Source organism: Oryzias latipes, chromosome 1 (assembly GCF_053564925.1).
Source record: "Oryzias latipes strain Hd-rR chromosome 1, Olatipes_Hd-rR_3.1".
Taxonomy (NCBI): Eukaryota; Metazoa; Chordata; class Actinopteri; order Beloniformes; family Adrianichthyidae; genus Oryzias; species Oryzias latipes.
In genome coordinates, this window is record NC_136237.1 from 43455001 (window position 1) to 43480571 (window position 25571).

The following is a 25571-nucleotide window of genomic DNA, read 5'->3' on the forward strand; positions in this document are numbered from 1 at the left end:
GAGCCAGGACTCCCCCGTGCAGATGGAGGGCCTCCTGCACCGCAAGCACGAGTGGGAGGGACACAACAAGAAGGCCTCCAACAGGTAAGCCCCTCCCCCACTGCACGGCGTGCCCCGTCTGTGCCCTCATCTGACCCCGTCTGTGGCATCGGCAGGTCGTGGCACAACGTTTACTGCGTCGTCTGCCACCAGGAGATGAGTTTCTTCAAGGACAGCAAGGCGGCGGCGCAGGGGGCGGCGTACCACAACCAGCCCCCCGTCAGCCTGAAGGACGCCACCTGCGACGTCGCCTCTGACTACAAGAAGAAGAAATACGTCTTCAAGCTTAGGTGGGCAGGCACTGAGGGGAGGAGCTTAGCCTGTAACGCCAGGAACAGGCTGCACGACCTTCCGGTTGTGATGAATGTGGGGGCTTTGATGGAAAATTAACCCCCCCCTTCTGTTTTTTCAGAGTCGCAGATGGAAACGAGTACCTGTTCCAAGCCAAAGACGAGGTGAGCCGCTCCTCCGAGGTCATGACCTCTCCGTTAGGTTTGTCTGTCAGGTGAGGCCTTCAGGTGAGCCTCTCAGGTGAGGCGAGCCTCTCAGGTGAGGCCCTCAGGTGAGTCACTTTGGTTGAGGCCCTTACGTGAGGCCCTTTGGTTAGCCTCTCAGGTGAGGCCTTCAGGTGAGGCCCTTAGGTGAGGCCCTCAGGTGAGGCCCTTAGGTGAGTCCTTCAGGTGAGGCCCTTAGGTGAGCCTTTCAGGTGAGGCCTTCAGTTGAGGCCCTTAGGTGAGGCCCTTAGGTGAGTCCTTCAGGTGAGGCCCTTAGGTGAGTCCCTTAGGTGAGGCCCTCAGGTGAGGCCCTTTGGTGAGCCTCTCAGGTGAGGCCTTCAGGTGAGGCCCTTAGGTGAGGCCTTCAGGTGAGGCCCTTAGGTGAGGCCCTCAGGTGAGGCCCTCAGGTGAGCCTCTCAGGTGAGGCCTTCAGGTGAGGCCCTTAGGTGAGGCCCTCAGGTGAGGCCCTTAGGTGAGCCTCTCAGGGAGGCCTTCAGGTGAGGCCCTTAGGTGAGGCCCTCAGGTGAGGCCCTTAGGTGAGCCTCTCAGGTGAGGCCTTCAGGTGAGGCCCTTAGGTGAGGCCCTTAGGTGAGTCCTTCAGGTGAGGCCCTTAGGTGAGTCCTTCAGGTGAGGCCCTTAGGTGAGGCCCTTAGGTGAGTCCTTCAGGTGAGGCCCTTAGGTGAGTCCTTCAGGTGAGGCCCTCAGGTGAGTCCTTCAGGTGAGGCCCTCAGGTGAGTCCTTCAGGTGAGGCCTTCAGGTGAGGCCCTTAGGTGAGGCCCTCAGGTGAGGCCCTTTGGTGAGCCTCTCAGGTGAGGCCTTCAGGTGAGGCCCTTAGGTGAGCCTATCAGGTGAGGCCTTCAGGTGAGGCCCTTAGGTGAGGCCCTCAGGTTAGGCCCTCAGGTGAGCCTCTCAGGTGAGGCCTTCAGGTGAGGCCCTTAGGTGAGGCCCTTAGGTGAGGCCCTCAGGTGAGGCCCTTAGGTGAGTCCTTCAGGTGAGGCCCTTAGGTGAGCCTTTCAGGTGAGGCCTTCAGGTGAGGCCCTTAGGTGAGGCCCTCAGGTGAGGCCCTTAGGTGAGTCCTTCAGGTGAGGCCCTTAGGTGAGTCCCTTAGGTGAGGCCCTCAGGTGAGGCCCTTTGGTGAGCCTCTCAGGTGAGGCCTTCAGGTGAGGCCCTTAGGTAAGTCCTTCAGGTGAGGCCTTCAGGTGAGGCCCTTAGGTGAGGCCCTCAGGTGAGGCCCTTTGGTGAGCCTCTCAGGTGAGGCCTTCAGGTGAGGCCCTTAGGTGAGCCTATCAGGGAGGCCTTCAGGTGAGGCCCTTAGGTGAGGCCCTCAGGTGAGGCCCTCAGGTGAGCCTCTCAGGTGAGGCCTTCAGGTGAGGCCCTTAGGTGATGCCCTCAGGTGAGGCCCTTAGGTGAGCCTCTCAGGTGAGGCCCTTAGGTGAGTTCTTCAGGTGAGGCCCTTAGGTGAGTCCCTTAGGTGAGGCCCTCAGGTGAGCCTCTCAGGTGAGGCCTTCAGGTGAGGCCCTTAGGTGAGCCTATCAGGGAGGCCTTTAGGTGAGGCCCTCAGGTGAGGCCCTCAGGTGAGCCTCTCAGGTGAGGCCTTCAGGTGAGGCCCTTAGGTGAGCCTCTCAGGTGAGGCCTTCAGGTGAGGCCCTTAGGTGAGTCCTTCAGGTGAGGCCCTTAGGTGAGTCCTTCAGGTGAGGCCCTTAGGTGATGCCCTCAGGTGAGGCCCTTAGGTGAGTCCTTCAGGTGAGGTCCAGTCTTTCACATCAGTAGATGTTCTGATGGGGCTGAGAAGCCAATCAGAGCTCATGTTGACCTTAAGCTAACACTGAGGTGTCCTGAAGCTGACACAGCCCCCCCACATGTCACGTGACTCTGACTGCCCCCCCCTTACAGGAGGAAATGAGCTCCTGGATCCAGGTCATCCTGAACGCCGCCGCGTCTGAACTCACCGACACGCAGAGCAGCTTCCCCGGCACGCCGGTGTCTGGGCGCGCTCAGACGCTGCCGGCCACCATCACGCTGACCACCGAGTCGAGCCCCGGCAAGAAGGAGAAGCGCTTCAGCCTCTTCAGCAAGAAGAAGCAGTGACGCCGACCAGGCGGAGCCCAGGAAGCTGGGGGCGGAGCTCCGTGTCAGAGCTCCGCCCTCAGCAGAGTATGTGCTCACTAATCTACAGTTAGCATCACCTCGTCAGAGTTTGCAGCCACACCCCTCTTCTGCCACATCCTGCTTTTCCCAGAATCCACCTGGAACAGGGCTTCCCGAGCCGCGGGCCCCGACAGGTGGACGCCATCTTTCAGCAAATCATTTTATTTCTTTGTTTGATGTGGAGGGCGTGGCTTAGTGATGTCACAGCTCTGCCATCATGGTTTCTGACGTTTTGAGTTGCTGTGGTTTTGTATTTTTGTACTTTAGTCTGTTCGGTGAAGCCGACTCAAACTGGACCAACGCTCGCTCCTCCCACTTTCTCTGCACTGCCTCGGTTGCTCGGCGCCCGTGAGGAGGCGTTCACTGTCCACGCGTACTTTTGCATGTACCCGCTTGGCTCCAGCTCCCCGCCGTGCTCTTGTATCCGCTGAAGTTAGCGCCGCGCTGCCCGTCAGAGGTGCGTCTGTAGGAGGGAGGAGCAGCTCTGAGTATTTAGAGGCTTTTCTCATGTCTGAGCTCACCTGTAGAGGCTCCTGTGATGTCATTAAAGCTTTGAAAAGCCCCGCCCTCTGCGTCTGTCTGTCCACATCACCCACGGCAAAGATGGTGCTGCTGCGACCAGCTGGGTTCCTCTGTTCTGACATGACCCCGACCAGAGAAACCAGCATCAGAGCTGCTTTCAAACCATTTTCCTGGAACAAATGCTGACCGAGCCGCAGCTGGATGACGGCCTGCAGACCGAAACAATGAGTGAAGACGTCACCAGAATGGAGTTTGCTCATCAAGAAACAAGATCCGAAGGCCTTAACAGAGAAAGAACGTCAGCCGAAGATGGAGACAACGTCAAGCTACAGGAAAGAAGGTTTGGGAAGCGTAAGAAGAAAAGATCTACAGACAGTGATGGATGGACACGCCGCTGGAAAAAGGTGGAACTGAAACGTCCCACAAACATCTGCAGCAGAGGGTCTTCAGACAGAATGACTCCACTTTATAAAGACAGAAATTCAATTCAATTTTATTTGTATAGCCCAAAATCACAACAAAAGTCGTCTCGATGGGCTTCGAAGTAAAACATGAACTTAAAAGGATCACGAATACAAAGAAAGGAGCAGAATCAATGCTACCCAAGCGTTGAAAAACATGTCAATAACGGTTCCTTAAGCCCGTTTGTCACAAACATGACCTCTTAAATGAACAGCAGGAAGTTCTTTTCATCTTTAGCAGTGATGGGTTTCACTGAAAAGACCGCAGCATCCATCGAGGGGTGGGGGTGATAATACAAGGTCATGGGAGGGGCGTCATATGGAACTTCTATTACATGTGTTGATGCTCATACACACACGTACACACACCAGCACGCGGCGCCCCCCCCCCCCCCAGAGCCACAGCAGACAGAGCAGCCGGTCAGCAGCTAGGGCCCCCGACCCACAGATGCCAGGGACCAACCACCCACACATGAACTAGACCCCCACCACTGGACCGGAGCGGGAGATCACGCCCCCACAGCCCCCGGTTCAGGGACATGTCAAGGAGGCATCTGGACCAGAACCGCCTCAGCTGGCCCCTCCCGATGTGGAGGAGCAGCAGCTCCACTCCGAGCTCTGTAATGAAATGAAAACGGAAGAAAGGAGAGTTTTTCCCAAGATTCCAGGCCGTGAACCTTTAAGGAGACGGTCAAAGTCTCCGTCTCTTCTTCCCTTTTCTGAGATTTAGAGTTTAACCCTTGTGCTATCTTAGATGACCCCCCCCCTTCCATTGAGGTGTTCCCCCTACCGTGACAAAGGTGGATAAAGGTGGAAAGATTTCATGTAATCCATGGACACCAGTGAAGATCACAAATCATTGAAGAAAAAAGGTTCAGAGCTCTGTCTAGTGGGTCTAGATGACCCAACTCCCTTTAGTTTGATCAATTACTGTTGGAATTTGATCATCATTCTATAGATGTTTGTCCAGCTGAAAACCTGACCTCTGAAGAGACTGCAGCTCCCAGAATGCACCGCAGCAGAGATTAACCTCCACATCAAGTAGAGGCTTACAGAAGTAACATCCAACAGGAAGTTCACGGCTGTTCCTTCAAACAAAAAGCTGCTTGAACTGATGAGATGTTCTTGGACCGGTTCTGCTCGGCTCATGGATCATCTTGGACCGGTTCTGCTCGGGTCATGGATCATCTTGGACCGGTTCTGCTCGGCTCATGGATCATCTTGGACCGGTTCTGCTCAGCTCATGGATCATCTTGGACCGGTTCTGCTCGGCTCATGGATCATCTTGGACCGGTTCTGCTCGGCTCATGGATCATCTTGGACCGGTTCTGCTCGGCTCATGGATCATCTTGGACCGGTTCTGCTCAGCTCATGGATCATCTTGGACCGGTTCTGCTCGGGTCATGGATCATCTTGGACCGGTTCTGCTCGGCTCATGGATCATCTTGGACCGGTTCAGCGTCATCACAAATATTTACATTTGTTTTTAGCTTCAGGCTTTTCCTTCATCTGTTTCAACTGTTTTGGTGTTTTTTAAATGATTTTGCATTTTTAAGTTTTTTTAAACAAAAATGTAATGAAATAAAAATAGTATGACATATTTTAATGTACCTGGGAAAAACTAAAAGAATTTGATTATTCTGCATCTTTTAACGATTTTGTGTTTTCTCTCATCATCTTGTGAATATTTCATTTAACGTCTTCAGTGACCTTTGACCTTACTCTCTCTCTTCTACAGGCAACCTTGACCTAATCATGTCAGCTTACGCTTTTTATTTTGAAAGTCACGGCCGGAAGTGGCCCTGACGGTGTCTGACTTGTCGCTCGGTGATCCCGGGCTCCCGTTAATTCTCTCTTTGCTTCGTCGTTTTTACGGATTTCGGGCTGCTGTGAGGCGGGAAGCGCGCGGGTCCGTCAGTGGCGGACGGGGTTCTTCCGAACCTCGGAGGCAGATGGCGGAGGGATCTCAGGGTTCGAGCCTGAGGCGGAACATATGGCGGAGGGATTTTCTGTGATTTCATACGCCGGAACGACACCGCTTTTAGAACGGAACCGAGCCCGAATACGAGAGCTTCTGGCGGATCCACACATGAACCTCCGGGCCAAACGGAACCGCCGGTTCTGACGGTGATTGAGCTCCGGTTATCGTGCTTCCTCCAGCAAACTTGAATCATTTAGTCTGAATAAATGACCCAGTATACTATGAGTTCAGTTCTGACCCAGATGACCCAAACGCTTTGATCCGGACCAGCTGAAACATTCCACTGGGTTCTGCAGGTTCTGCTGCATAAAACCTTGCACCAAATGAAAGGACTTTGGTTTGGAACCAGAACCTCTGTGGTCCAAACGGTCCCTTTGACCCGGCCGTGAACAGGGAGGATGGCTCTAGGTGCAGCAGGGGGTTTGGGCGCCGTATGATGTCATCAGGTCGCTCTGACTGTGGAATCATGGGAGGTGAAGTTGAGAACGGAACCACAGCGATGGAGCCGGGCTCCTGCTGAGCGCGCTCAGAACTCTGGTACTGGTCCTGTGGGGTCTGGGCCACCATGACGGATAAAACGGCGCCGCGGTGTCAGCTGAGGCTGGAGTGGATCTACGGGTACCGCGGCCATCAGTGCCGGAACAACCTGTTCTACACGGCGGGGAAGGAGCTGGTCTACTTTGTGGCTGGGGTGGGGGTGGTCTTCAACACCCGGGAACACACCCAGAGGTTTTACCTGGGACATAATGATGACATCATCAGGTAAGGGGCGGGGATCAACATGACAAACTGACGCCTAGAGCCAGTGGGGGGCAGCACTTGGGCCCAGTTTTTACTTCAGTAATTGTGGGGGGGTCAGAGACCAAAGTGACCCCCGGGTCACATGACCTTCATGCTGGACCGATCAGAAGACAGGCTTCCGCTTTCGCTGCAGTTTCTGCCGTCCATCAGCTGCAGACGGATCTGCTGATCCCTGCAGAACCAGCTGAGAGGACAGGACTGAGCTCGCCGCTGCTCTCTGAGTGACGGCCGCCGCAGAGCGCGGCGCCCTTTGTGTCACCCATGTGACCTCATCACTCGGAGTGAGCTCGCAGAAACAGCCGCGGGCAGCCGTGTGATTGGCTGAGGCAGCCTGCAGGGGGCGGTGCTGGTCCTCTGATGATCCCAACACCTGCGACCCTCCTTCCCTTCTCAGGGGGTCCTATCTCCACATTCAACTGGAAACACGCAGTCAGCATGCACGAGCAAAGGTCAAAGGTCAGAGAACCCAACCGGGGAGTCCCTGAGCTCTGATGCAGGCTCTATAGAAACCAAACCATCCTGAATGTGGTTGGAGTTAGGTGCGTCAGTCTGACTGGGGGGAACCAGGTAACGGCAGCTGTGGTCAAACAGAAGATGGTGATCAGACGGCGCCGTGTTCTGGTTTGACTCATCTTGTGGGGACTTGTTTTCGTCTTCTCACCATTCCAACGGGGACTCCTGGTTTTCAAAGAACGGTCACGACGGAACCAACTATTACTGGTTCTGTGACTCTGTTGCTGCTAACTGGACTTGAACCCACAGACAGGCCACCAGGCTGTGGGCATGCTCAGTACTGCCAGGCGTGGAAACAACCCTTTATGCACATCATGTGACCCCCAGTCCCGAGTCTCAGACTGTTTCTGTCCAACGGTCTTTCAGCCTGGCGATCCATCCGGATAAGATCCAGGTGGCAACGGGTCAGGTGGGAAAGGACCCGTACATCTGTGTGTGGGACACTTACGCCATGGTGACGGTGTCCATCCTCAGGGACGTTCACACTCACGGAGTCGCCTGTCTCACCTTTGACTCGGATGGCCAGGTGAGACCACACCCTCTGCGATCTCAGGTTCTAAGGTGGCCGTGATATCTCAGGCTTTAGAGTGGTGATGTCGCAGACGTCGATGCTGTTACACGAAGGGGTAGCGGCTTTCAAACTCCATGGAAACAGCTGCGTTTTTCCTTTATTAAACAACGTGAGAGGCGAAGAAACAATTCTAAACTCTGCCGCTAAGGTCGGAATGTCCCAAAGGGCTGTTCCCGCCATCCAGGAGCATCAGAGAGGACGTTGGACTGCTTGTCAAATGAAAAGAAGCAGGAGGTTGAACTTGTGGGTAGCAGGCTCTTCTGTTGTAGGGGGGCAGCAGTCCGGGGTTAGGGGGTACCCGATGTGAACTCCTTTTTATAGCCAGTTACCCCGGCAGCCAGTGGAGTGGGTGGGGCTCTCAAAGCCAAATGCAGTTAGAGAGAGGAAGTCAGGTTCTGAAGAGCAAGTCATGAACAAACATTAGACACCACCCCATTGAAAAGGGCAGGCGTGGTAGAGTGGTCCTCTGATGAGAAGATAGAACGTTCAATTCCCGCCTTACAGGTCAACCCCTGTAGGGGTTACTCCCCATGTGGGTGCCTGTAGTTCTTATCTGTGTTTTACACTTTAGACGTTTTTGTTGGTTTCTTTATCTGATCAAAGCACAGATTTGGGACTCTTGGATCTCGAAGGGGTCTGTTGATCTTCAGACAGAATGAAAGCCTCACAGCTTTCTGTCTGTTCCCACAGCGGTTGGCTTCAGTCGGTCTGGATGCTAAGAACACGATCTGCGTTTGGGACTGGCGGAGGGGGCGAGTCCTCGCCACGGCAACCGGACATTCGGACAGAGTAGGTCTTTGCTGTAAACTTGCACATCGCTCAGGGAGAGCGTCCTCACCGGTGTGTCTGCTCATAGATCTTTGATGTCTGCTGGGATCCACTTCAGTCTAGCCGGCTCGTCAGCTGCGGGGTCAAGCATATAAAGGTAAGCCACGCCCCCAGAGCCCAATAAAAGGAGCAAGATCAGTGAAAGTCTGCTACTGAGGCACAGGAGGGCACGTTTTCATGTAGATTTTGGTGGTGTAAGGACAACAGTGACCCTTTAGCTGTACATGATCTGACCTGAAGCGCAGTAAAACACAAAGCATCTCTTTGACCCAACAGTCTTCTGCTTCAGTGTTTCATGAGGCTTCACTGGATGTTAACGTGGGGCTGTTGATCCCTGCAGTTCTGGACTCTGTGCGGGAACGCTTTGACTCCAAAGCGAGGTATTTTTGGAAAGACGGGGGATCTGCAGACCATCCTGTGTGTGTCTGCGGCCAAAGATGAGCTGACGTACTCTGGAGCGCTGAACGGAGATGTTTACGTCTGGAAGGGAGTCGCTCTGGTCAGAACCATCCAGGCCGCTCATGGGGTACAAACAAAACCCGACAAACACATGCTAACACTCAAAAGATGATGAAGGTGGAGATCCAAACCCCTCCCCCTCCTTCAGTGAAGTAACCCTCATGTGAAGGGGTTATGGGTAATGTCAGCGTCTGCTCTGTTGGGGGTTTTGCTTTTGCCGCAGGCAGGAATCTTTAGCATGCATGCGTGTGAGGAGGGGTTTGCCACCGGAGGGCGCGATGGCTGCATCCGTCTGTGGGACGTTGACTTCAAACCCATCACCAAGATTGACCTGAGGGAGACGGAGCAGGGCTACAAAGGTGTGACATCATTTTAGCTCCGCCTCTTCTTGCCTCTCTCAATATGTCTTGAGCACTGAGCCCCTCCCCCATCAGCCATGTTTCATCTGCAACTGTTCTCCATTCAGGTTTGTCGATTCGAAGTGTTTGCTGGAAAGCGGACCGGATTCTTGCTGGGACTCAGGACAGCGAGATTTTTGAGGTGCTGGTTCGTGATCGGGACAAACCAGTTCTTCTGATGCAGTCGCATAGTGAGGGTGAGCTGTGGGCGCTAGCTCTGCACCCCAAGCAGCCAGTTGCTGTCACAGGGAGCGACGACCGCTCAGTAAGGTCGGTGGAACCCAAAGGCACCAGCAGGCCATCTGTCCTTTACCTATGACTCACCTGCAAGTCTGTCACCTGTCTCAGGCTTTGGAGTCTTCCTGACCACACCCTGCTGGCACGCTGTAACATGGAGGAGTCTGTTCGAAGTGTTTGCTTTAACAGTGATGGGTCTCAACTGGCTCTGGGCATGAAGGATGGGTCATTCACGGTGCTGCGAGTCAGGTGATCCTCTCTACTGTTTCACTGCTCCTTACCTGGGATGTCAGGCCGGTTTTAAAGTAGCAAACAGAACTGAAATCCTGAATACATCAGAACTGGTTTCACAAAGGTGAACAGCTCCTAGTGTGAGTTTGTTGCCGTAGTAACTTTGTCTATGAACAGCAGATACAGATAAAGCTAAAGTAGACTTCCTGAACTGTACCCGTATCTTGCTGTCTCTTGTTTGATATTTCTGTTTTGGACTGACAAAGCAGAGTTTTTGGTGCCTCCTCTGCAGGGACATGACAGAGGTTGTTCACGTCAAGGACAGGAAGGAAGTCATCCACGAGCTCAAGTTTTCTCCAGACAGTTCCTTCTTGGCGGTAGGATCTAATGACGGATTGGTGGATGTGTATGCTGTGTCCCAGCGTTACAAGAAGGTGGGGGAGTGCCGTTCCAGCTCCTTCATAACCCACCTGGACTGGTCTGTTGACAGTCGCTTCCTGCAGACTAACGATGGTGCTGGAGAGCGGCTCTTCTTCAGAATGCCAGGTACCCATCTTCTGTTTTCCCGTGTTTTTTTACACTACAGAGTTCATCTGAACAGCTTTCTGCTGAGCTCCTTTGGAACTCACCTTTCCTGGGTTTCTGTGCTTCAGAATAGACTGGGTTGAGCATTGGGATTTGTCTTGTTCTTCTGCAGCAGGAAAGCTGGTTCCTAAAGAGGAGGCAAAAGGGATCCACTGGATGACCTGGACAGGGGTTATTGGACCTGAGGTGAATGGAATCTGGCCCAAATATTCTAGTGCCACTAATGTGAACTCTGTGGACGCCAACTACAGCAATGCGGTGCTGGTGACCGGGGATGAAATCGGCCTCATCAGACTCTTCAGGTTCCCCTGCTTGAAGAAAGGTCTGTCTGTGTTCCTCTGTTACTTAAAGACCTTCTTGGTAACCAAGAATCTAAATGTCTGAGAATCAAGCCTGAGTTCTTGAGCCTCACTGGTTTTAGTTTAGTACCTTTTTTGGGTTCAGGTACTATAGGGGCCGGACTGGGACTAGAACAACTCCTCATTGTCTTTCTTCTGATCCAGGGGCCAAATTTAAAAAGTACATCGGCCACTCTGCCCATGTGACCAATGTTCGCTGGTCCAACGACCTGCAGTGGGTCATTTCCACTGGGGGGGCCGACCACGCAGTCTTCCAGTGGAGATTCCTTCCTGAGGGAGTCATGAACGGCGTTTTAGAGCCTCTCCTTCAAGGTAGCCTCTAAGTTCAGCGTCTTAGTGTTTGTGCCAGCTAGTCTTCTCTGCATCAGGTGTTTTGTTTCCTCACAGCAGTGAATTGTTGGCAGACAGCACACATTTTCCTAACATCTTCAGGGTTTAATACAAAAACATAAAGTTATTCCTGGACAAGCCAAGTTACACATGTGTTGTTTTTGAACTCTGAAAGACCCAAACTACATTTACTTGAAATCAACGCCAGGGAATCTTCTGTTGTTCCGGTACATTCAGAGACTTGTGCCTGGAAAGGTGGTAACAGTTTCCCATTTTCAGAGGGCTACGCTGACTCCAACAGCGGCGAGTCCGACTCAGATGTATCAGATATCCCGGAACTGGACTCGGACATCGAACAAGAATCTCAGACGAATTACGAACGTCAGGTGAGGATGATATACGTAGGATTGCACACAAGTAATTCCGCGGAGGTCACTGAGCTCGCTTCCCTCCCAGGTCTACAAGGAGGACCTCCCACAACTTAGGAAGAAGCTGATTGGGTCTTTGAAGCGACAGAAAGCTCCGGAGGAGGGGCTTCGCCTTCAATTTGTTCACGGGTAAAACTGAGTTGTGATGCTTCATGTTTGTGCTTGTTAGGGTTAGGGTCCATGTCTGTCTCCTGCCTCCTGCAGGTACCGCGGCTTTGACTGCCGTAACAACCTGTACTACAGTCAGACGGGGGAGGTGGTCTATCACGTGGCTGCTGTTGGCGTGGTCTACAACCGTCTGCAGCACAGCCAGAGGTTCTACCTCGGACACGATGACGACATCCTTAGCCTCACAGTCCATCCACTGAAAGACTACGTTGCCTCTGCTCAGGTACAGCTGGCCATCCGAGCACGGCCAGGTCATAGGTCACAGGTGAGGTTTTAATTGTTTGCATCTGTTTTCAGGTGGGGCGGGACCCGGGCATCCATGTATGGGACACCCAAACCCTGAACTGCCTGTCCCTGCTTAGAGGACAACACAACAGGGGCGTATGTGCCCTGGAGTTCACAGGTGCTGCAGCCAAGTTATGCCCCGCAAATGCTCGCTTTGACCACACCTGTTGTCAGGTGTTACAGAAATGTTTATCAAACCAGCTATAGGTCCAGATACACCGTCTGCCTTATGGCTGTACTCTGTTGTACTCCACTGTACTGAGGCCCAGCAGGTTCCACCACTCTCCATTCAGTGTCCATTTACAAATTGTCCCAGAGAAGTCCACACGTGGCGTTTTAACAGAGCAGACGGTGTCTGAATTAGCGCATACTTCCTGTTTCCGTGTTTGTATCAACATGCCTCAGTGCAGCATCGCAGCAAAAAGCTATGGACACACTGGGCATGTGACCTGTACTCAAAAATGTGCTAAGCGTGAACAGCCTATGGTGTTCACACTGGACGAGCAGGGAGGGGCTTCTTCTTCTACTGTTTCCTAGCTCATGTCTGCCACCTGCAGTACGTCAAGTCTTGGTGTGAAATGTCTTAACGGGGTAAATCTGGTGAATCTGCTCCAGACTTTTTCTTTCACAGCTCTATTCAGAAATATGAAAGACTTGGTGTCGTAGATTTCCAGCCAGTTATTGATTTTTCTTCCATGATCAGTTGTCAAGTGGTTGGCACTTCCATGAATTATAAGGGATGCCACCCATACGTCACTATCAAATCCGAGTCCCTGATTGGTGACAGCTGGACCGGGTTTAACTTTAACGTGCGTTCAATGGCGGCATGTTATGTACGCAGAGCCTAAAACCAGTCGTAGAAACTTGTGTAGTGATGCAATAAATGTGAGAGTTTTGAACGCAGAACCCCAAAACGTACATTTCTGCGCGTTTACGTAAACTTTTGATTGGAAGTGGTCGCTTGAACCCGTGTTTCCAACGGTGGAGTGATCGTAGCTCAAAACCTCCAAATGCTGCAGCACTAAAGATGAACAAAGAGTCTACTTTGTTGTTTTTAGAGCAAAACCACAGAAAGACACGACTGTGTCCATAGGAACCACACTCACTGATTAGAAGTGGTCTCCACTGACAAAGCCGTACGCTGCATCTTCATGGTCATGAAGTTCTGAGCCACAGGTGGGTTCCTCTACATCATGTTTGCTTGTCTCTCCGATCGTTTGCCAGCGGATGGAAAGAGTTTGATCTCTGTGGGAATTGATGAGTCTCACAGCATCGTCATCTGGGACTGGAAGAAAGGGGAAAGGCTGTCCAAAGCCAGGTAAGCACACCTGGATTCCTTCAGGTTCCAACACGCAGCTTCCTCTGTGAGCTGACAGTCTGACCTGAGGAAGTGTTGCTGGGTGGGAACTGAGCTCTGCTCCCTGTCCTGCAGGGGTCACAAAGACAAGATCTTTGTGGTGAAGAGCAACCCCTTCAGGATGGACAAACTGGTGACTGTGGGGATAAAACACATCAAGTTCTGGCAGCATTCAGGTGAGACGTCCTTCTGCTCCCACAGAGCGCCGTGATGGAGACTAGCACAGCTTCGCTCATCCTGCAGGTGGCGGTCTGACGTTTAGAAGGGGGATTTTTGGGAACCTGGGGAGACAGGAGACCATGATGTCAGCGTGCTATGGTCGATCTGAGGATCTGCTCTTCTCCGGAGCCACAAACGGAGACGTTTACATCTGGAGAGACACGACTCTCATCAAGACCATCAAAGCTCACGATGGGCCGGTGTTCGCCATGTGCTCCCTGGATAAGGTGAGCGTCCTCCAAACGTTCATGTCCCCTTCACACAGAGGAAGAACCACACCGTTTTGGAGGAACATGACATCACACAGGGGATGGGGGATGTAGTGATGAAGTGACCCTCAAAACCTCCACCCGTCTGTTCTTCATGCACATGGTGGCGCTGGCGGTGTTAGCATCAGCGTTGCTTATTTGGAGCTTCATTTGTACTCCCCAGGGAAGGAAAAGAAACAGAAGTTGCCATGGTTACACAACATAACTGTGGGGTCTGATGACTTCTATTAACACGCGTGAAACTGACATGACAGATAAAAGTGGAAATGCGCCAATATTTACAGAAACCTCTGCCCCCCTCCAGGGATTCGTGACGGGGGGAAAGGATGGGGTCGTGGAGCTGTGGGACGACATGTTCGAGCGCTGTCTGAAGACCTACGCCATCAAAAGAGCAACGCTGTCCCCGTCCTCTAAAGGTCTGGACCTCCTCAGTCGCCCCTCCCATGTCTGACCCATCTGTCTGACCCGTCTGCCTGACCTGTCTGTCCGACCCGTGTGTCTGACCTGTCTGTCTGACCTGTCTGTCTGACCCCTGTGTCTGACCTGTCTGTCTGACCCGTGTGTCTGACCTGTCTGTCCGACCCGTGTGTCTGACCTGTCTGTCTGACCCTGTGTCTGACCTGTCTGTCCGACCCGTGTGTCTGACCTGTCTGTCCGACCCTCGTCTCTGACCCGTCTGTCTGACCCGTCTGTCTTACCTGTCTGTCCGACCCGTGTGTCTGACCTGTCTGTCCGACCCGTGTCTCTGACCTGTCTGTCTGACCTGTCTGTCTGACCTGTCTGTCTGACCCGTCTGTCCGACCCGTGTGTCTGACCTGTCTGTCTGACCTGTCTGTCTGACCCCTGTGTCTGACCTGTCTGTCTGACCCGTGTGTCTGACCTGTCTGTCCGACCCGTGTGTCTGACCTGTCTGTCTGACCCTGTGTCTGACCTGTCTGTCCGACCCGTGTGTCTGACCTGTCTGTCCGACCTGTCTGTCCGACCCGTGTGTCTGACCTGTCTGTCCGACCCTCGTCTCTGACCCGTCTGTCTGACCCGTCTGTCTTACCTGTCTGTCCGACCCGTGTGTCTGACCTGTCTGTCCAACCCGTGTCTCTGACCTGTCTGTCTGACCTGTCTGTCTGACCTGTCTGTCTGACCCGTCTGTCCGACCCGTGTGTCTGACCTGTCTGTCTGACCTGTCTGTCTGACCCCTGTGTCTGACCTGTCTGTCTGACCCGTGTGTCTGACCTGTCTGTCCGACCCGTGTGTCTGACCTGTCTGTCTGACCCGTGTGTCTGACCTGTCTGTCCGACCCGTGTCTCTGACCTGTCTGTCTGACCTGTCTGTCTGACCCCTGTGTCTGACCTGTCTGTCTGACCTGTCTGTCTGACCCCTGTGTCTGACCTGTCTGTCTGACCCGGTGTCTGACCTGTCTGTCCGACCCGTGTGTCTGACCTGTCTGTCTGACCCTGTGTCTGACCTGTCTGTCCGACCCGTGTGTCTGACCTGTCTGTCCGACCCTCGTCTCTGACCCGTCTGTCTGACCCGTCTGTCTTACCTGTCTGTCCGACCCGTGTGTCTGACCTGTCTGTCCGACCCGTGTCTCTGACCTGTCTGTCTGACCTGTCTGTCTGACCCGTCTGTCCGACCCGTGTGTCTGACCTGTCTGTCTGACCTGTCTGTCTGACCCCTGTGTCTGACCTGTCTGTCTGACCCGTGTGTCTGACCTGTCTGTCCGACCCGTGTGTCTGACCTGTCTGTCTGACCCGTGTGTCTGACCTGTCTGTCCGACCCGTGTCTCTGACCTGTCTGTCTGACCTGTCTGTCTGACCCCTGTGTCTGACCTGTCTGTCTGACCTGTCTGTCTGACCCCTGTGTCTGACCTGTCTGTCTGACCCGTGTGTCTGACCTGTCTGTCCGACCCGTGTGTCTGACCTGTCTGTCTGACCCTGTGTCTGACCTGTCTGTCCGACCCGTGTGTCTGACCTGTCTGTCCGACCCTCGTCTCTGACCCGTCTGTCTGACCCGTCTGTCTTACCTGTCTGTCCGACCCGTGTGTCTGACCCGTCTGTCCGACCCGTGTCTCTGACCTGTCTGTCTGACCTGTCTGTCTGACCCGTGTCTCTGACCTGTCTGTCTGACCTGTCTGTCTGACCTGTCTGTCTGACCCGTCTGTCCGACCCGTGTGTCTGACCTGTCTGTCTGACCTGTCTGTCTGACCCCTGTGTCTGACCTGTCTGTCTGACCCGTGTGTCTGACCTGTCTGTCCGACCCGTGTGTCTGACCTGTCTGTCTGACCATGTGTCTGATCTGTCTGTCCGACCCGTCTGTCTTACCTGTCTGTCCGACCCTCGTCTCTGACCCGTCTGTCTGACCCGTCTGTCTGACCCGTCTGTCTTACCTGTCTGTCCGACCCGTGTGTCTGACCTGTCTGTCCGACCCGTGTCTCTGACCTGTCTGTCTGACCTGTCTGTCTGACCCCTGTGTCTGACCTGTCTGTCTGACCCGTGTGTCTGACCTGTCTGTCCGACCCGTGTGTCTGACCTGTCTGTCCGACCCGTGTGTCTGACCTGTCTGTCTGACCTGTCTGTCTGACCCCTGTGTCTGACCTGTCTGTCCGACCCGTGTGTCTGACCCGTCTGTCTGACCCGTCTGTCTGACCTGTCTGTCTGACCTGTCTGTCCGACCCGTATGTCTGACCTGTCTGTCCGACCCGTGTGTCTGACCTGTCTGTCTGAGCCCTGTGTCTGACCTGTCTGTCCGACCCATCTGTCTGACTTGTCTGTCCGACCCATCTGTCTGACCCGTCTGTCCGACCCATCTGTCCTACCCACATCTGACCCGTCTGTCTGACCCGTCTGTCTGACCTGTCTGTCCGACCCGTGTGTCTGACCTGTCTGTCCGACCCATCTGTCTGACCCGTCTGTCCGACCCATCTGTCCTACCCACATCTGACCCGTCTGAGCCCTGTGTCTGATCTGTCTGTCCGACCCATTTGTCCGACCCACGTCTGACCCGTCTGTCTGACCCATCTGTCCTACCCACATCTGACCCGTCTGTCTGACCCGTCTGTCTGACCTGTCTGTCCGACCCGTATGTCTGACCTGTCTCTCCGACCCGTGTGTCTGACCTGTCTGTCTGACCTGTCTGACCCCTGTGTCTGACCTGTCTGTCTGACCCGTGTGTCTGACCTGTCTGTCTGACCTGTCTGTCCGACCCATCACTCTGACCTGTCTGTCCGACCCATCTGTCTGACCTGTCTGTCCGACCCTTGTGTCTGACCCGTGTGTCTGAACCATATGTTTGACCTGTCTGTCTGACCCGTCTGTCTGACCCGTCTGTCTGACCCGTCTGTCTGACCCGTCTGTCTGACCTGTCTGTCTGATCCATCTGTCTGACCTGTCTGTCTGACCCGTCTGTCCGACCCACGTCTCTGACCTGTGTGTCTGACCTGTCTGTCCTACCCACATCTGACCCGTCTGTCTGACCCGTCTGTCTGACCTGTCTGTCCGACCCGTATGTCTGACCTGTCTGTCCGACCCGTGTGTCTGACCTGTCTGTCTGACCCGTCTGTCTGACCCCTGTGTCTCACCTGTCTGTCTGACCTGTGTGTCTGACCTGTCCGTCCGACCCGTGTGTCTGACCTCTCTGTCTGACCTGTCTGTCCGACCCGTGCGTCTGACCTGTCTGTCTGACCTGTCTGTCTGACCCCTGTGTCTGACCTGTCTGTCCGACCCGTGTCTCTGACCTGTCTGTCTGACCTGTCTGTCTGACCCCTGTGTCTGACCTGTCTGTCTGACCCGTGTGTCTGACCTGTCTGTCCGACCCGTGTGTCTGACCTGTCTGTCCGACCCGTGTGTCTGACCTGTCTGTCCGACCCATCTGTCTGACCCGTGTGTCTGACCTGTCTGTCCGACCCATCACTCTGACCTGTCTGTCCGACCCATCTGTCTGACCTGTCTGTCCGACCCTTGTGTCTGACCTGTCTGACCTGTCTGTCTGACCCTGTGTCTGACCTGTCTGTCTGACCTGTCTGTCTGACCCGTCTGTCTGACTTGTCTGTCTGACCTGTCTTTCTGACCCGTCTGTCTGACCTGTCTGTCTGACCCGTCTGTCTGACCCATCTGTCCGACTTGTCTGTCTGACATGTCTGTCTGACCCGTGTGTCTGACCTGTCTGTCTGACCCGTCTGTCCGACCCACGTCTGACCCGTTCACCCAACCCACGTCTGACCCGTCTGCCTGACCCGTTTGTCTGACCTGTCTGTCTGACCCGTCTGCCTGACCCGTCTTTCTGACCTGTCTGTCTGACCCATCTGTCCGACCCACGTCTGACCCGTCTGTCTGACCCGTCTGTCTGACCTGTCTGTCCGACTTGTGTGTATGACCTGTCTGTCTGACCCGTCTGTCTGACCCGTCTGTCTGACCTGTCTGTCTGACCTGTCTGTCCGACCCGTCTGTCCGACCCATATGTCTGACCCGTCTGTCCGTCCCACGTCTGACCCGTCTGTCTGACCTGTCTGTCTGACCTGTCTGTCTGACCCATCCGTCCGACCCACGTCTGACCCGTCTGTCTGACCTGTCTGTCTGACCCGTGTGTCTGACCCGTCTGTCTGACCTGTCTGTCCGACCCATATGTCTGACCCGTCTGTCCGTCCCACGTCTGACCCGTCGGTCTGACCTGTCTGTCTGACCTGTCTGTCTGACCCATCCGTCCGACCCACGTCTGACCCGTCTGTCTGACCCGTCTGTCTGACCTGTCTGTCTGACCTGTCTGTCCGACCCATATGTCTGACCCGTCTGTCCGTCCCACGTCTGACCCGTCTGTCTGACCTGTCTGTCTGACCTGTCTGTCTGACCCATCCGTCCGACCCACGTCTGACCCGTCTGTCTGACCTGTCTGTCTGACCCGTGTGTCTGACCCGTCTGTCTGACTTGTCTGTCTGATCTGTCTGTCCGACCCATCCGTCCGACTCTCGTCTGACCCGTTTGTCTGTCCCGTCTGTCTGACCCGTCTGTCTGACCCGTCTGTCTGACCTGTCTGTCTGACCTGTCTGTCCGACCCGTCTGTCCGACCCATATGTCTGACCCGTCTGTCCGTCCCACGTCTGACCCGTCTGTCTGACCTGTCTGTCTGACCTGTCTGTCTGACCCATCCGTCCGACCCACGTCTGACCCGTCTGTCTGACCTGTCTGTCTGACCTGTCTGTCTGACCCATCCGTCCGACCCACGTCTGACCCGTCTGTCTGACCTGTCTGTCTGATCTGTCTGTCCGACCCATCCGTCCGACCCTCGTCTGACCCGTTTGTCTGACCCGTCTGTCTGACCTGTCTGTCTGACCTGTCTGTCTGACCCATCCGTCCGACCCACGTCTGACCCGTCTGTCTGACCTGTCTGTCTGACCTGTCTGTCTGACCCATCCGTCCGACCCACGTCTGACCCGTCTGTCTGACCTGTCTGTCTGACCTGTCTGTCCGACCCATATGTCTGACCCGTCTGTCCGTCCCACGTCTGACCCGTCTGTCTGACCTGTCTGTCTGACCTGTCTGTCTGACCCATCCGTCCGACCCACGTCTGACCCGTCTGTCTGACCTGTCTGTCTGACCCGTGTGTCTGACCCGTCTGTCTGACTTGTCTGTCTGATCTGTCTGTCCGACCCATCCGTCCGACTCTCGTCTGACCCGTTTGTCTGTCCCGTCTGTCTGACTTGTCTGTCTGACTTGTCTGTCTGACCCGTCTGTGTTTTGATGCAGGTCTCCTGCTGGAGGACAACCCATCCATCAGGGCAATCACTCTGGGCCATGGTCACATCCTGCTTGGAACCAAGAACGGGGAGATCCTGGAGATCGACAAGAGTGGACCCATGACCCTGCTGGTTCAGGTCAGGAGGGTGGCTGTAAGCCACACCCACAAATACACACACTCAGAGACAAACACACACTCCCTGTAGTAAGTGGGAGTAATAACAGCAGGGTCTGCGTTAGTCTTCAGGCCGACTTAACTGGCAAACTCCAGACTCGCGTCTCTAAACGGCTCAGCCTAACCCTAATCATTAACCATGCCTACATCTCTGTGAACAAACTGCAGAGGCTGCCCCTTAGTGGGGCTGAAGGGCAACCTCTTCTGTGGCCATACACCCACACAAACACACAAACACCCACAAGTACACACTAATGTGCGCTATAACCCATAATATCTAAATATCTTTCAAAATAAAACGATGCGGCTCAGACCACAGACCACGTAGACCACAGAACCCAGTTCTGATGGTTTTCTGTTACAGTGATGTCACCATGGGTTCTTTTGGGTCAGTGAACCTCTAACCCAGAACCAACAGACCCGTACAGACTCTACAGTTCTGCTGGTCTCATAGATCTTGATCTTTTCTGGTCTGCTTGAACATGAAGTCAGCAGCTCCAGGTCTTTGATGAAATGTTCAAATGGAAATGATGGACAGTTTCTGTTCTTCAGGGTCACATGGAGGGCGAGGTTTGGGGTTTGGCGGCACACCCCCTGCTTCCTGTCTGCGCTACCGTCAGTGACGACAAGACTTTGAGGATCTGGGAGCTGTCGTCCAACCACAGGATGGTTGCCGTACGCAAACTGAAGAGAGGTGTGATGGGGGGCGGCGTACTTCACCTGAGCCGTCTGCTGTAGCTGACTCAAGTCCTCCCTTTAGGGGGGCGGTGCTGTGCCTTCTCCCCAGATGGTAAAGCTCTGGCAGTCGGTCTGAACGATGGAAGCTTCTTGGTGGTGAACGCTGACACTTTGGAGGACATGGTGACCTTCCACCATCGCCGAGAGCTCATCTCAGATATCCGCTTCTCTCAAGGTACCTGAACTTGTCACCCAGGTATGGCGTTGGCAGGTGTGGTATTTCGGCATCTGACTGGTGGGCGGTGTGTTTTAGATGTAGGCAAGTACCTGGCTGTGGCCTCTAACGACTCCTTTGTGGACATCTACAACGTCCTGACCAGCAAGAGAGTCGGGGTCTGCAAAGCAACTGCAAGCTGCATCACTCACATTGACTGGGACTCCAGAGGTGAGTTCACCTGGGCTGCTGTGGGCGGAGGTCTTCTGTGAAGCTTTGGTATATGGCGTATACTTTTATAGCGCTTTTCCACCTACAAGGACAAAGCGCTATAAAGTCACAGACCCATTCACCCAGTCACACACACATGCACACACACATTCACACACTGGTGGCGGCTCTGCTGCCGAACACAGGCGCCAGCCTACCACCAGAGGCAAGGTGGGGTTCAGTGTTTTGCCCAAGGACACTTTGACTAATGCGCGGGCAAGGCGGGAATCGAACCTGCAACCTTACGATCACGGGTCGACCGCCCTACCGCTGCACCACGGCCGCCCCTTTGGTGTGGGCGGAGCTCTGCTGTGAAGCTTGGTTGTGGGCGGAGCCCTGCTGTGAAGCTTGGTTGTGGGCGGAGCTCTGCTCTGAAGCTTGGTTGTGGGTGGAGCTCTGGTGTGAATCTTTGTTGTGGGCGGAGCTTTGCTGTGAAGCTTGATTGAACATCTCAAAGCAGAGATGAAGCCTGAAACATTTCAACGTTTCCCTGCAGGAAAGCTGCTTCTGGTCAACACTGGAGCTAAGGAGCTGCTCTTCTTTGAGGCGCCACGAGGACGGCGGCAGAACATCAGCCTCACTGAGGTCAGAAACCGTCTGACAGCGTTCAGACACCCACTGAACGTTCACAGCCCAACAATCAGGTGTGTCTGTTCAGTTCGAGAAGCTGGACTGGTCTACTTGGACGTCAGTCCTGGGTCCCACCTGTGAAGGGATCTGGCCGGCGCTGAGCTTCGTCAATGCCGCTTCGCTCTCCAAAGATCGAAAACTTCTCGCCACTGGAGACGACTTTGGTTTCCTGAAACTCTTCAGTTTCCCATCCAGGGTGATTCTGCGCAGCTGCTACCAGACGTGTATGACTATTCAAACCCATTTCCTCACTTCTGATCTTCTTGTCGTGGCATCAGGGCCAGTTTGCAAAGTTTAAGAAGTATGTGGGTCACAGCACCAATGTGACCAACGTCCGCTGGTCTAACGATGACTCTGTGCTGCTGTCGGTGGGTGGCGGGGACACGGCGCTGATGATCTGGTCCAGAGAGCCTCCGGGTCACAAAGAGAGTAAAGCTGTGGACAGCGAGGAGTCCGATGACGACACTGAGGAGGACGGAGGTAGACTCCTCCTTCCCAGAGGAGACTTTATCCATCCCAGAAGACAGTTCTACCGTAGGGATGGAGTCACAGGCTTGTTCTGCTTTTAGGCTACGACAGCGACGTGGCACGGGAGAAGGCAGTGGATTATGTCACTAAGATCTACTCATCCAGCATCAGGAACATGTCAGGAACCAAACCCCACCTTCAGCACAAGGAGCTTCCTGTGGAGGACAGGTGAGGTCCAGCTGACCGAACCAATCAGGTCTGAAACCATCAGTTCCAGACAGTCTGTGGTGCCTTTCAGGCCTCCAGTGAGCCGAGCCACTCCGCTGCCGGACAAACTGTTGAGGAACAACGTGACCAAAAAGAAGAAGGTGTTGGAGGCAAGTGTGGCGTGAGCTGTGGCGCGAGCCGTGGAGTGACCCGTGGCGCGAGCCGTGGCCCGAGCCATGGAGTGACCCGTGGCGTGACCCGTGGCGCGAGCCGTGGAGTGACCCGTGGAGTGACCCGTGGCGTGACCCGTGGCGCGAGCTGTGGAGTGAGCCATGGCGCGAGCCGTGGAGTGACCCGTGGCGCGAGCCGTGGAGTGACCCGTGGCGCGAGCCGTGGCGCGAGCCGTGGAGCGAGCCCTGGCGCGAGCCGTGGAGCGAGCCGTGGCGCGAGCCGTGGAGTGAGCCGTGGCGCGAGCCGTGGAGGGACCCGTGGCGCGAGCCGTGGAGTGACCCGTGGCGCGACCCGTGGAGCGAGCCGTGGCGCGAGCCGTGGCGCGAGCCGTGGCGCGAGCTGTGGAGCGAGCCGTGGCGCGAGCCGTGGCGCGAGCTGTGGAGTGACCCGTGGCGCGAGCCGTGGAGCGAGCCCTGGCGCGAGCCGTGGAGTGACCCGTGGCGCGAGCCCTGGCGCGAGCCCTGGCGCGAGCCCTGGCGCGAGCCGTGGAGTGACCCGTGGCGCGAGCCATGGAGCGAGCCCTGGCGCGAGCCGTGGAGTGACCCGTGGCGTGACCCGTGGCGCGAGCCGTGGAGTGACCCGTGGCGCGAGCCGTGGAGTGACCCGTGGCGTGAGCCGTGGAGCGAGCCCTGGCGCGAGCCGTGGAGTGACCCGTGGCGCAAGCCCTGGCGCGAGCCGTGGAGTGACCCATGGCGCGAGCCGTGGAGCGAGCCCTGGCGCGAGCCGTGGAGCGAGCCCTGGCGCGAGCCGTGGAGTGACCCGTGGCGCGAGCCGTGGCGCGAGCCGTGGAGTGACCCGTGGCGCGAGCCGTGGCGTGACCCGTGGCGTGAGCCGTGGACTGACCCGTGGCGCGAGCCGTGGAGTGACCCGTGGCGCGAGCCGTGGAGTGACCCGTGGCGCGAGTCGTGGCGTGAGCCGTGGAGTGACCCGTGGCGCGAGCCGTGGAGTGACCCGTGGCGCGAGCCGTGGAGTGACCCGTGGAGCGCACATAGAAGGCTGCATTTACACTGCAGGTCTTGATGCCCAAATCCGATTTTCTGATTAAATCCAACTTTTTTGACGACCCGCTTACATCATGTTTTAAAAGTGACCCGTATACGATTTGTCTGCTTAGATGGCACACGCTAATGCATGTATCCCATTTATTTCCACATATGCATGAGGCCTGAATCCAATCTGAGAAAATCAGAATCCATGCGTTTTTTTCCTGCTTACACGTTCACCGGTCATATCCGATCTGTGCCACATGAGAGGAAAAAATTGGAATTGGGTCACTTGAACCATGCAGTGTAACCCTTGTGCTATCCTAGGCACTTTAATGTTGGGTCATCTAGACCCACTAGACAGTGCTCTGAACCTTTTTTCTTCAATGATTTGTGATCTTCACTGGTGTCCATGGATTACATGAAATCTTTCCACCTTTATCCACCTTTGTCATGGTAGGGAGAAGACCTCAATGGAAGGGGGGGGGGGTCATCTAAGATAGCTAAAGGGTTATATGGGGTACAAGATGTCACCTGGCTGTGCTCAGTTCTGGCTCATCCCTGTCGGCATGCAGGACCTGGTCTTGGACCACGTCTTTGGATACCGAGGCTTTGACTGTCGCAACAACCTGCACTACCTAAATGACGGCACTGACATCATCTTTCACACCGCCGCCACTGCGGTCATCCAGAACCTGTCCTCCGGTTAGTAGAACCTTCATCCTCTGAAAAAGTGCAGCTGACCACCTCTCACTTCCTGTTTCCTGTCCTGACAGGAACCCAGACCTTCTACCTGGAGCACACTGACGACATCCTCTGTCTGACCGTCAACCAGCACCCCAAGTACCAGAACGTGGTTGCCACCGGGCAGATTGGTGAGTGGACGACCCGACGGGTTCAACTCCAGACCGGAGTCCAGACCGGGTTCATGGAAACCGTCCACGTGTTCTTAGAACTCCTGTCATTTTCTCCACAACCAATGAGGTGACCCCTGCAGCTCTGGGCCCAGTCACGGAGGAGGTTCCTCAAAAACGCGCCTGGATACATTCGGCTGGATGGAAAAAGACACCGATTTCAGACGTGCATTTTAGATGTTCACCGCGCCCAAATAATGATACAAATGCTTTGTTTCTATGATTCTTCTAAATCCTCAATGCAAATGAAAGTCTGCATCATTTTCAAGTCACTATCCATTAGAGTGAAACAGATGTTCTTGAACAAACCTCCTAAAGAAAACTGGATTTCTTTCTAAACTAAAGTCTCTCTTCCACAACAGATGCTAAAGAACTGAAAATGCTCATTTGTTGAATTTGCTGCATTACGAGGTCATATTTTCTGACATCTAAAACTATTCTAATCAATAATCTTCAAAGGTCAAGTTCCGTTTGAACATAGGAGCCTTTTTTGGAGCAGCTTCTCAGTCCTTGGACCATTGAAATGGTGAATTTTTGAAGTTTGGAATTTCTTTGCAGAATGTCAGACACTGATTGTCACAGATGTCTGAGAGCCAAAGAGCCCAGAGACACGAAATCCTCCCTGAGTTTCATTCAAAAACAAATTAAATCTTTTTGACACTTGCATACGATTTGCATAATCATTAGGAAGGTGCTGTAGTTTTAGCTGTAGAGTTTTTGTTCGGTGTTCAGAGTCTGTTGATCGTCTCTGACTGCCAAACCCAACAGAGAACCAGAGGTTTGGCTTCTTCTTGTCTGTTCTTGAGCATGGATCGGGGGGGTAGACTTGGGGCGGCGGTAATGGGTCGCTCACAGCGGCAGTGACAGAGCTGCAGAGCTGTCATCTGATTGGTCAGCAGGTCTTACATGCATGCCTGGCTGCCATCAGCCCATCACACTCTTTCTGTTTTATCTTTCTGCACTGCTTCCTCATTGTTACGCCCGCCCCACCACCAGGTGATTCCTCTGAGCAGCCAGGTAAGTGGGGCTCACCGTGTTCGGCAGAGCCGGGCTCAGGCCCGGCCCGTTTGTAGTTGCATGTGTACCGTCTGCACTTGCTGAGGTCCTTCTCAGTCCCCCTCTGTTTGGTGGGAGTAGGGGTGGGGCCAGTTCATCTACAGCAAATACAGCTGGTATACACAGATGGATGACCGTCAAAGCCTCCTTCCGTCACATGGTTGGATAAAAGTTTGTCCGTTCATGTGACGGACATGTCTGGTTCTTGGCTGGGTCCATGTTCCGTCTGTAGATCTCTGCTCCCAGTGTCCCGCCTGCCTCTGTTTGTCTTCCTGTTCTTGAAACAAGCCATGGTTCCACAGCTCATAGAAGGCTGAAGGTCCTTCACCTTTTGAT

The 25571-nt window shown here is 54.5% G+C and overlaps 2 protein-coding genes across 7 annotated transcripts in view; both read left to right on the plus strand.

Annotated features, from left to right (window-relative positions):
- LOC101164035 (spectrin beta chain, non-erythrocytic 1) overlaps nucleotides 1-3245 on the plus strand; it is a 25142-nt gene extending 21897 nt beyond the window's left edge. For both annotated transcript variants that reach the window (XM_023953567.2, XM_023953570.2), the window contains 4 exons: nucleotides 1-84; nucleotides 156-329; nucleotides 452-494; nucleotides 2427-3245. The exon at nucleotides 1-84 is cut by the window's left edge and continues 128 nt beyond it. In XM_023953567.2, coding sequence (XP_023809335.1) covers nucleotides 1-84; nucleotides 156-329; nucleotides 452-494; nucleotides 2427-2621 — 496 coding nt within the window. In that variant the 3' untranslated portion in view covers nucleotides 2622-3245. The remainder of the gene's footprint in view (nucleotides 85-155; nucleotides 330-451; nucleotides 495-2426) is intronic.
- A 2188-nt stretch (nucleotides 3246-5433) lies between these two features.
- eml6 (EMAP like 6) overlaps nucleotides 5434-25571 on the plus strand; it is a 28993-nt gene continuing 8855 nt past the window's right edge. For 2 of the 5 annotated variants that reach the window (XR_013656583.1, XM_023953555.2), the window contains exons 1-31: nucleotides 5434-6407; nucleotides 7326-7485; nucleotides 8221-8319; nucleotides 8387-8455; nucleotides 8699-8884; nucleotides 9041-9176; nucleotides 9284-9485; nucleotides 9564-9701; nucleotides 9976-10229; nucleotides 10381-10590; nucleotides 10772-10939; nucleotides 11237-11343; nucleotides 11414-11514; nucleotides 11590-11776; nucleotides 11851-11956; nucleotides 13063-13156; nucleotides 13271-13371; nucleotides 13439-13641; nucleotides 13988-14099; nucleotides 19419-19546; nucleotides 20137-20278; nucleotides 20345-20497; nucleotides 20576-20707; nucleotides 21243-21331; nucleotides 21405-21572; nucleotides 21655-21856; nucleotides 21946-22072; nucleotides 22143-22221; nucleotides 23841-23970; nucleotides 24042-24140; nucleotides 25176-25196. Coding sequence is in view for 4 of the 5 variants with exons in the window: in XM_023953555.2 (XP_023809323.1) it covers nucleotides 6211-6407; nucleotides 7326-7485; nucleotides 8221-8319; nucleotides 8387-8455; nucleotides 8699-8884; nucleotides 9041-9176; nucleotides 9284-9485; nucleotides 9564-9701; nucleotides 9976-10229; nucleotides 10381-10590; nucleotides 10772-10939; nucleotides 11237-11343; nucleotides 11414-11514; nucleotides 11590-11776; nucleotides 11851-11956; nucleotides 13063-13156; nucleotides 13271-13371; nucleotides 13439-13641; nucleotides 13988-14099; nucleotides 19419-19546; nucleotides 20137-20278; nucleotides 20345-20497; nucleotides 20576-20707; nucleotides 21243-21331; nucleotides 21405-21572; nucleotides 21655-21856; nucleotides 21946-22072; nucleotides 22143-22221; nucleotides 23841-23970; nucleotides 24042-24140; nucleotides 25176-25196 (4300 nt within the window). In the remaining variant the exon portion in view is untranslated. Of the gene's footprint in view, nucleotides 6408-7325; nucleotides 7486-8220; nucleotides 8320-8386; nucleotides 8456-8698; nucleotides 8885-9040; nucleotides 9177-9283; nucleotides 9486-9563; nucleotides 9702-9975; nucleotides 10230-10380; nucleotides 10591-10771; nucleotides 10940-11236; nucleotides 11344-11413; nucleotides 11515-11589; nucleotides 11777-11850; nucleotides 11957-13062; nucleotides 13157-13270; nucleotides 13372-13438; nucleotides 13642-13987; nucleotides 14100-19418; nucleotides 19547-20136; nucleotides 20279-20344; nucleotides 20498-20575; nucleotides 20708-21242; nucleotides 21332-21404; nucleotides 21573-21654; nucleotides 21857-21945; nucleotides 22073-22142; nucleotides 22222-23840; nucleotides 23971-24041; nucleotides 24141-25175; nucleotides 25197-25571 lie in introns of those variants that run through there. The other 3 variants (XM_023953559.2, XM_023953556.2, XM_078949283.1) reach the window with 3 other exon arrangements.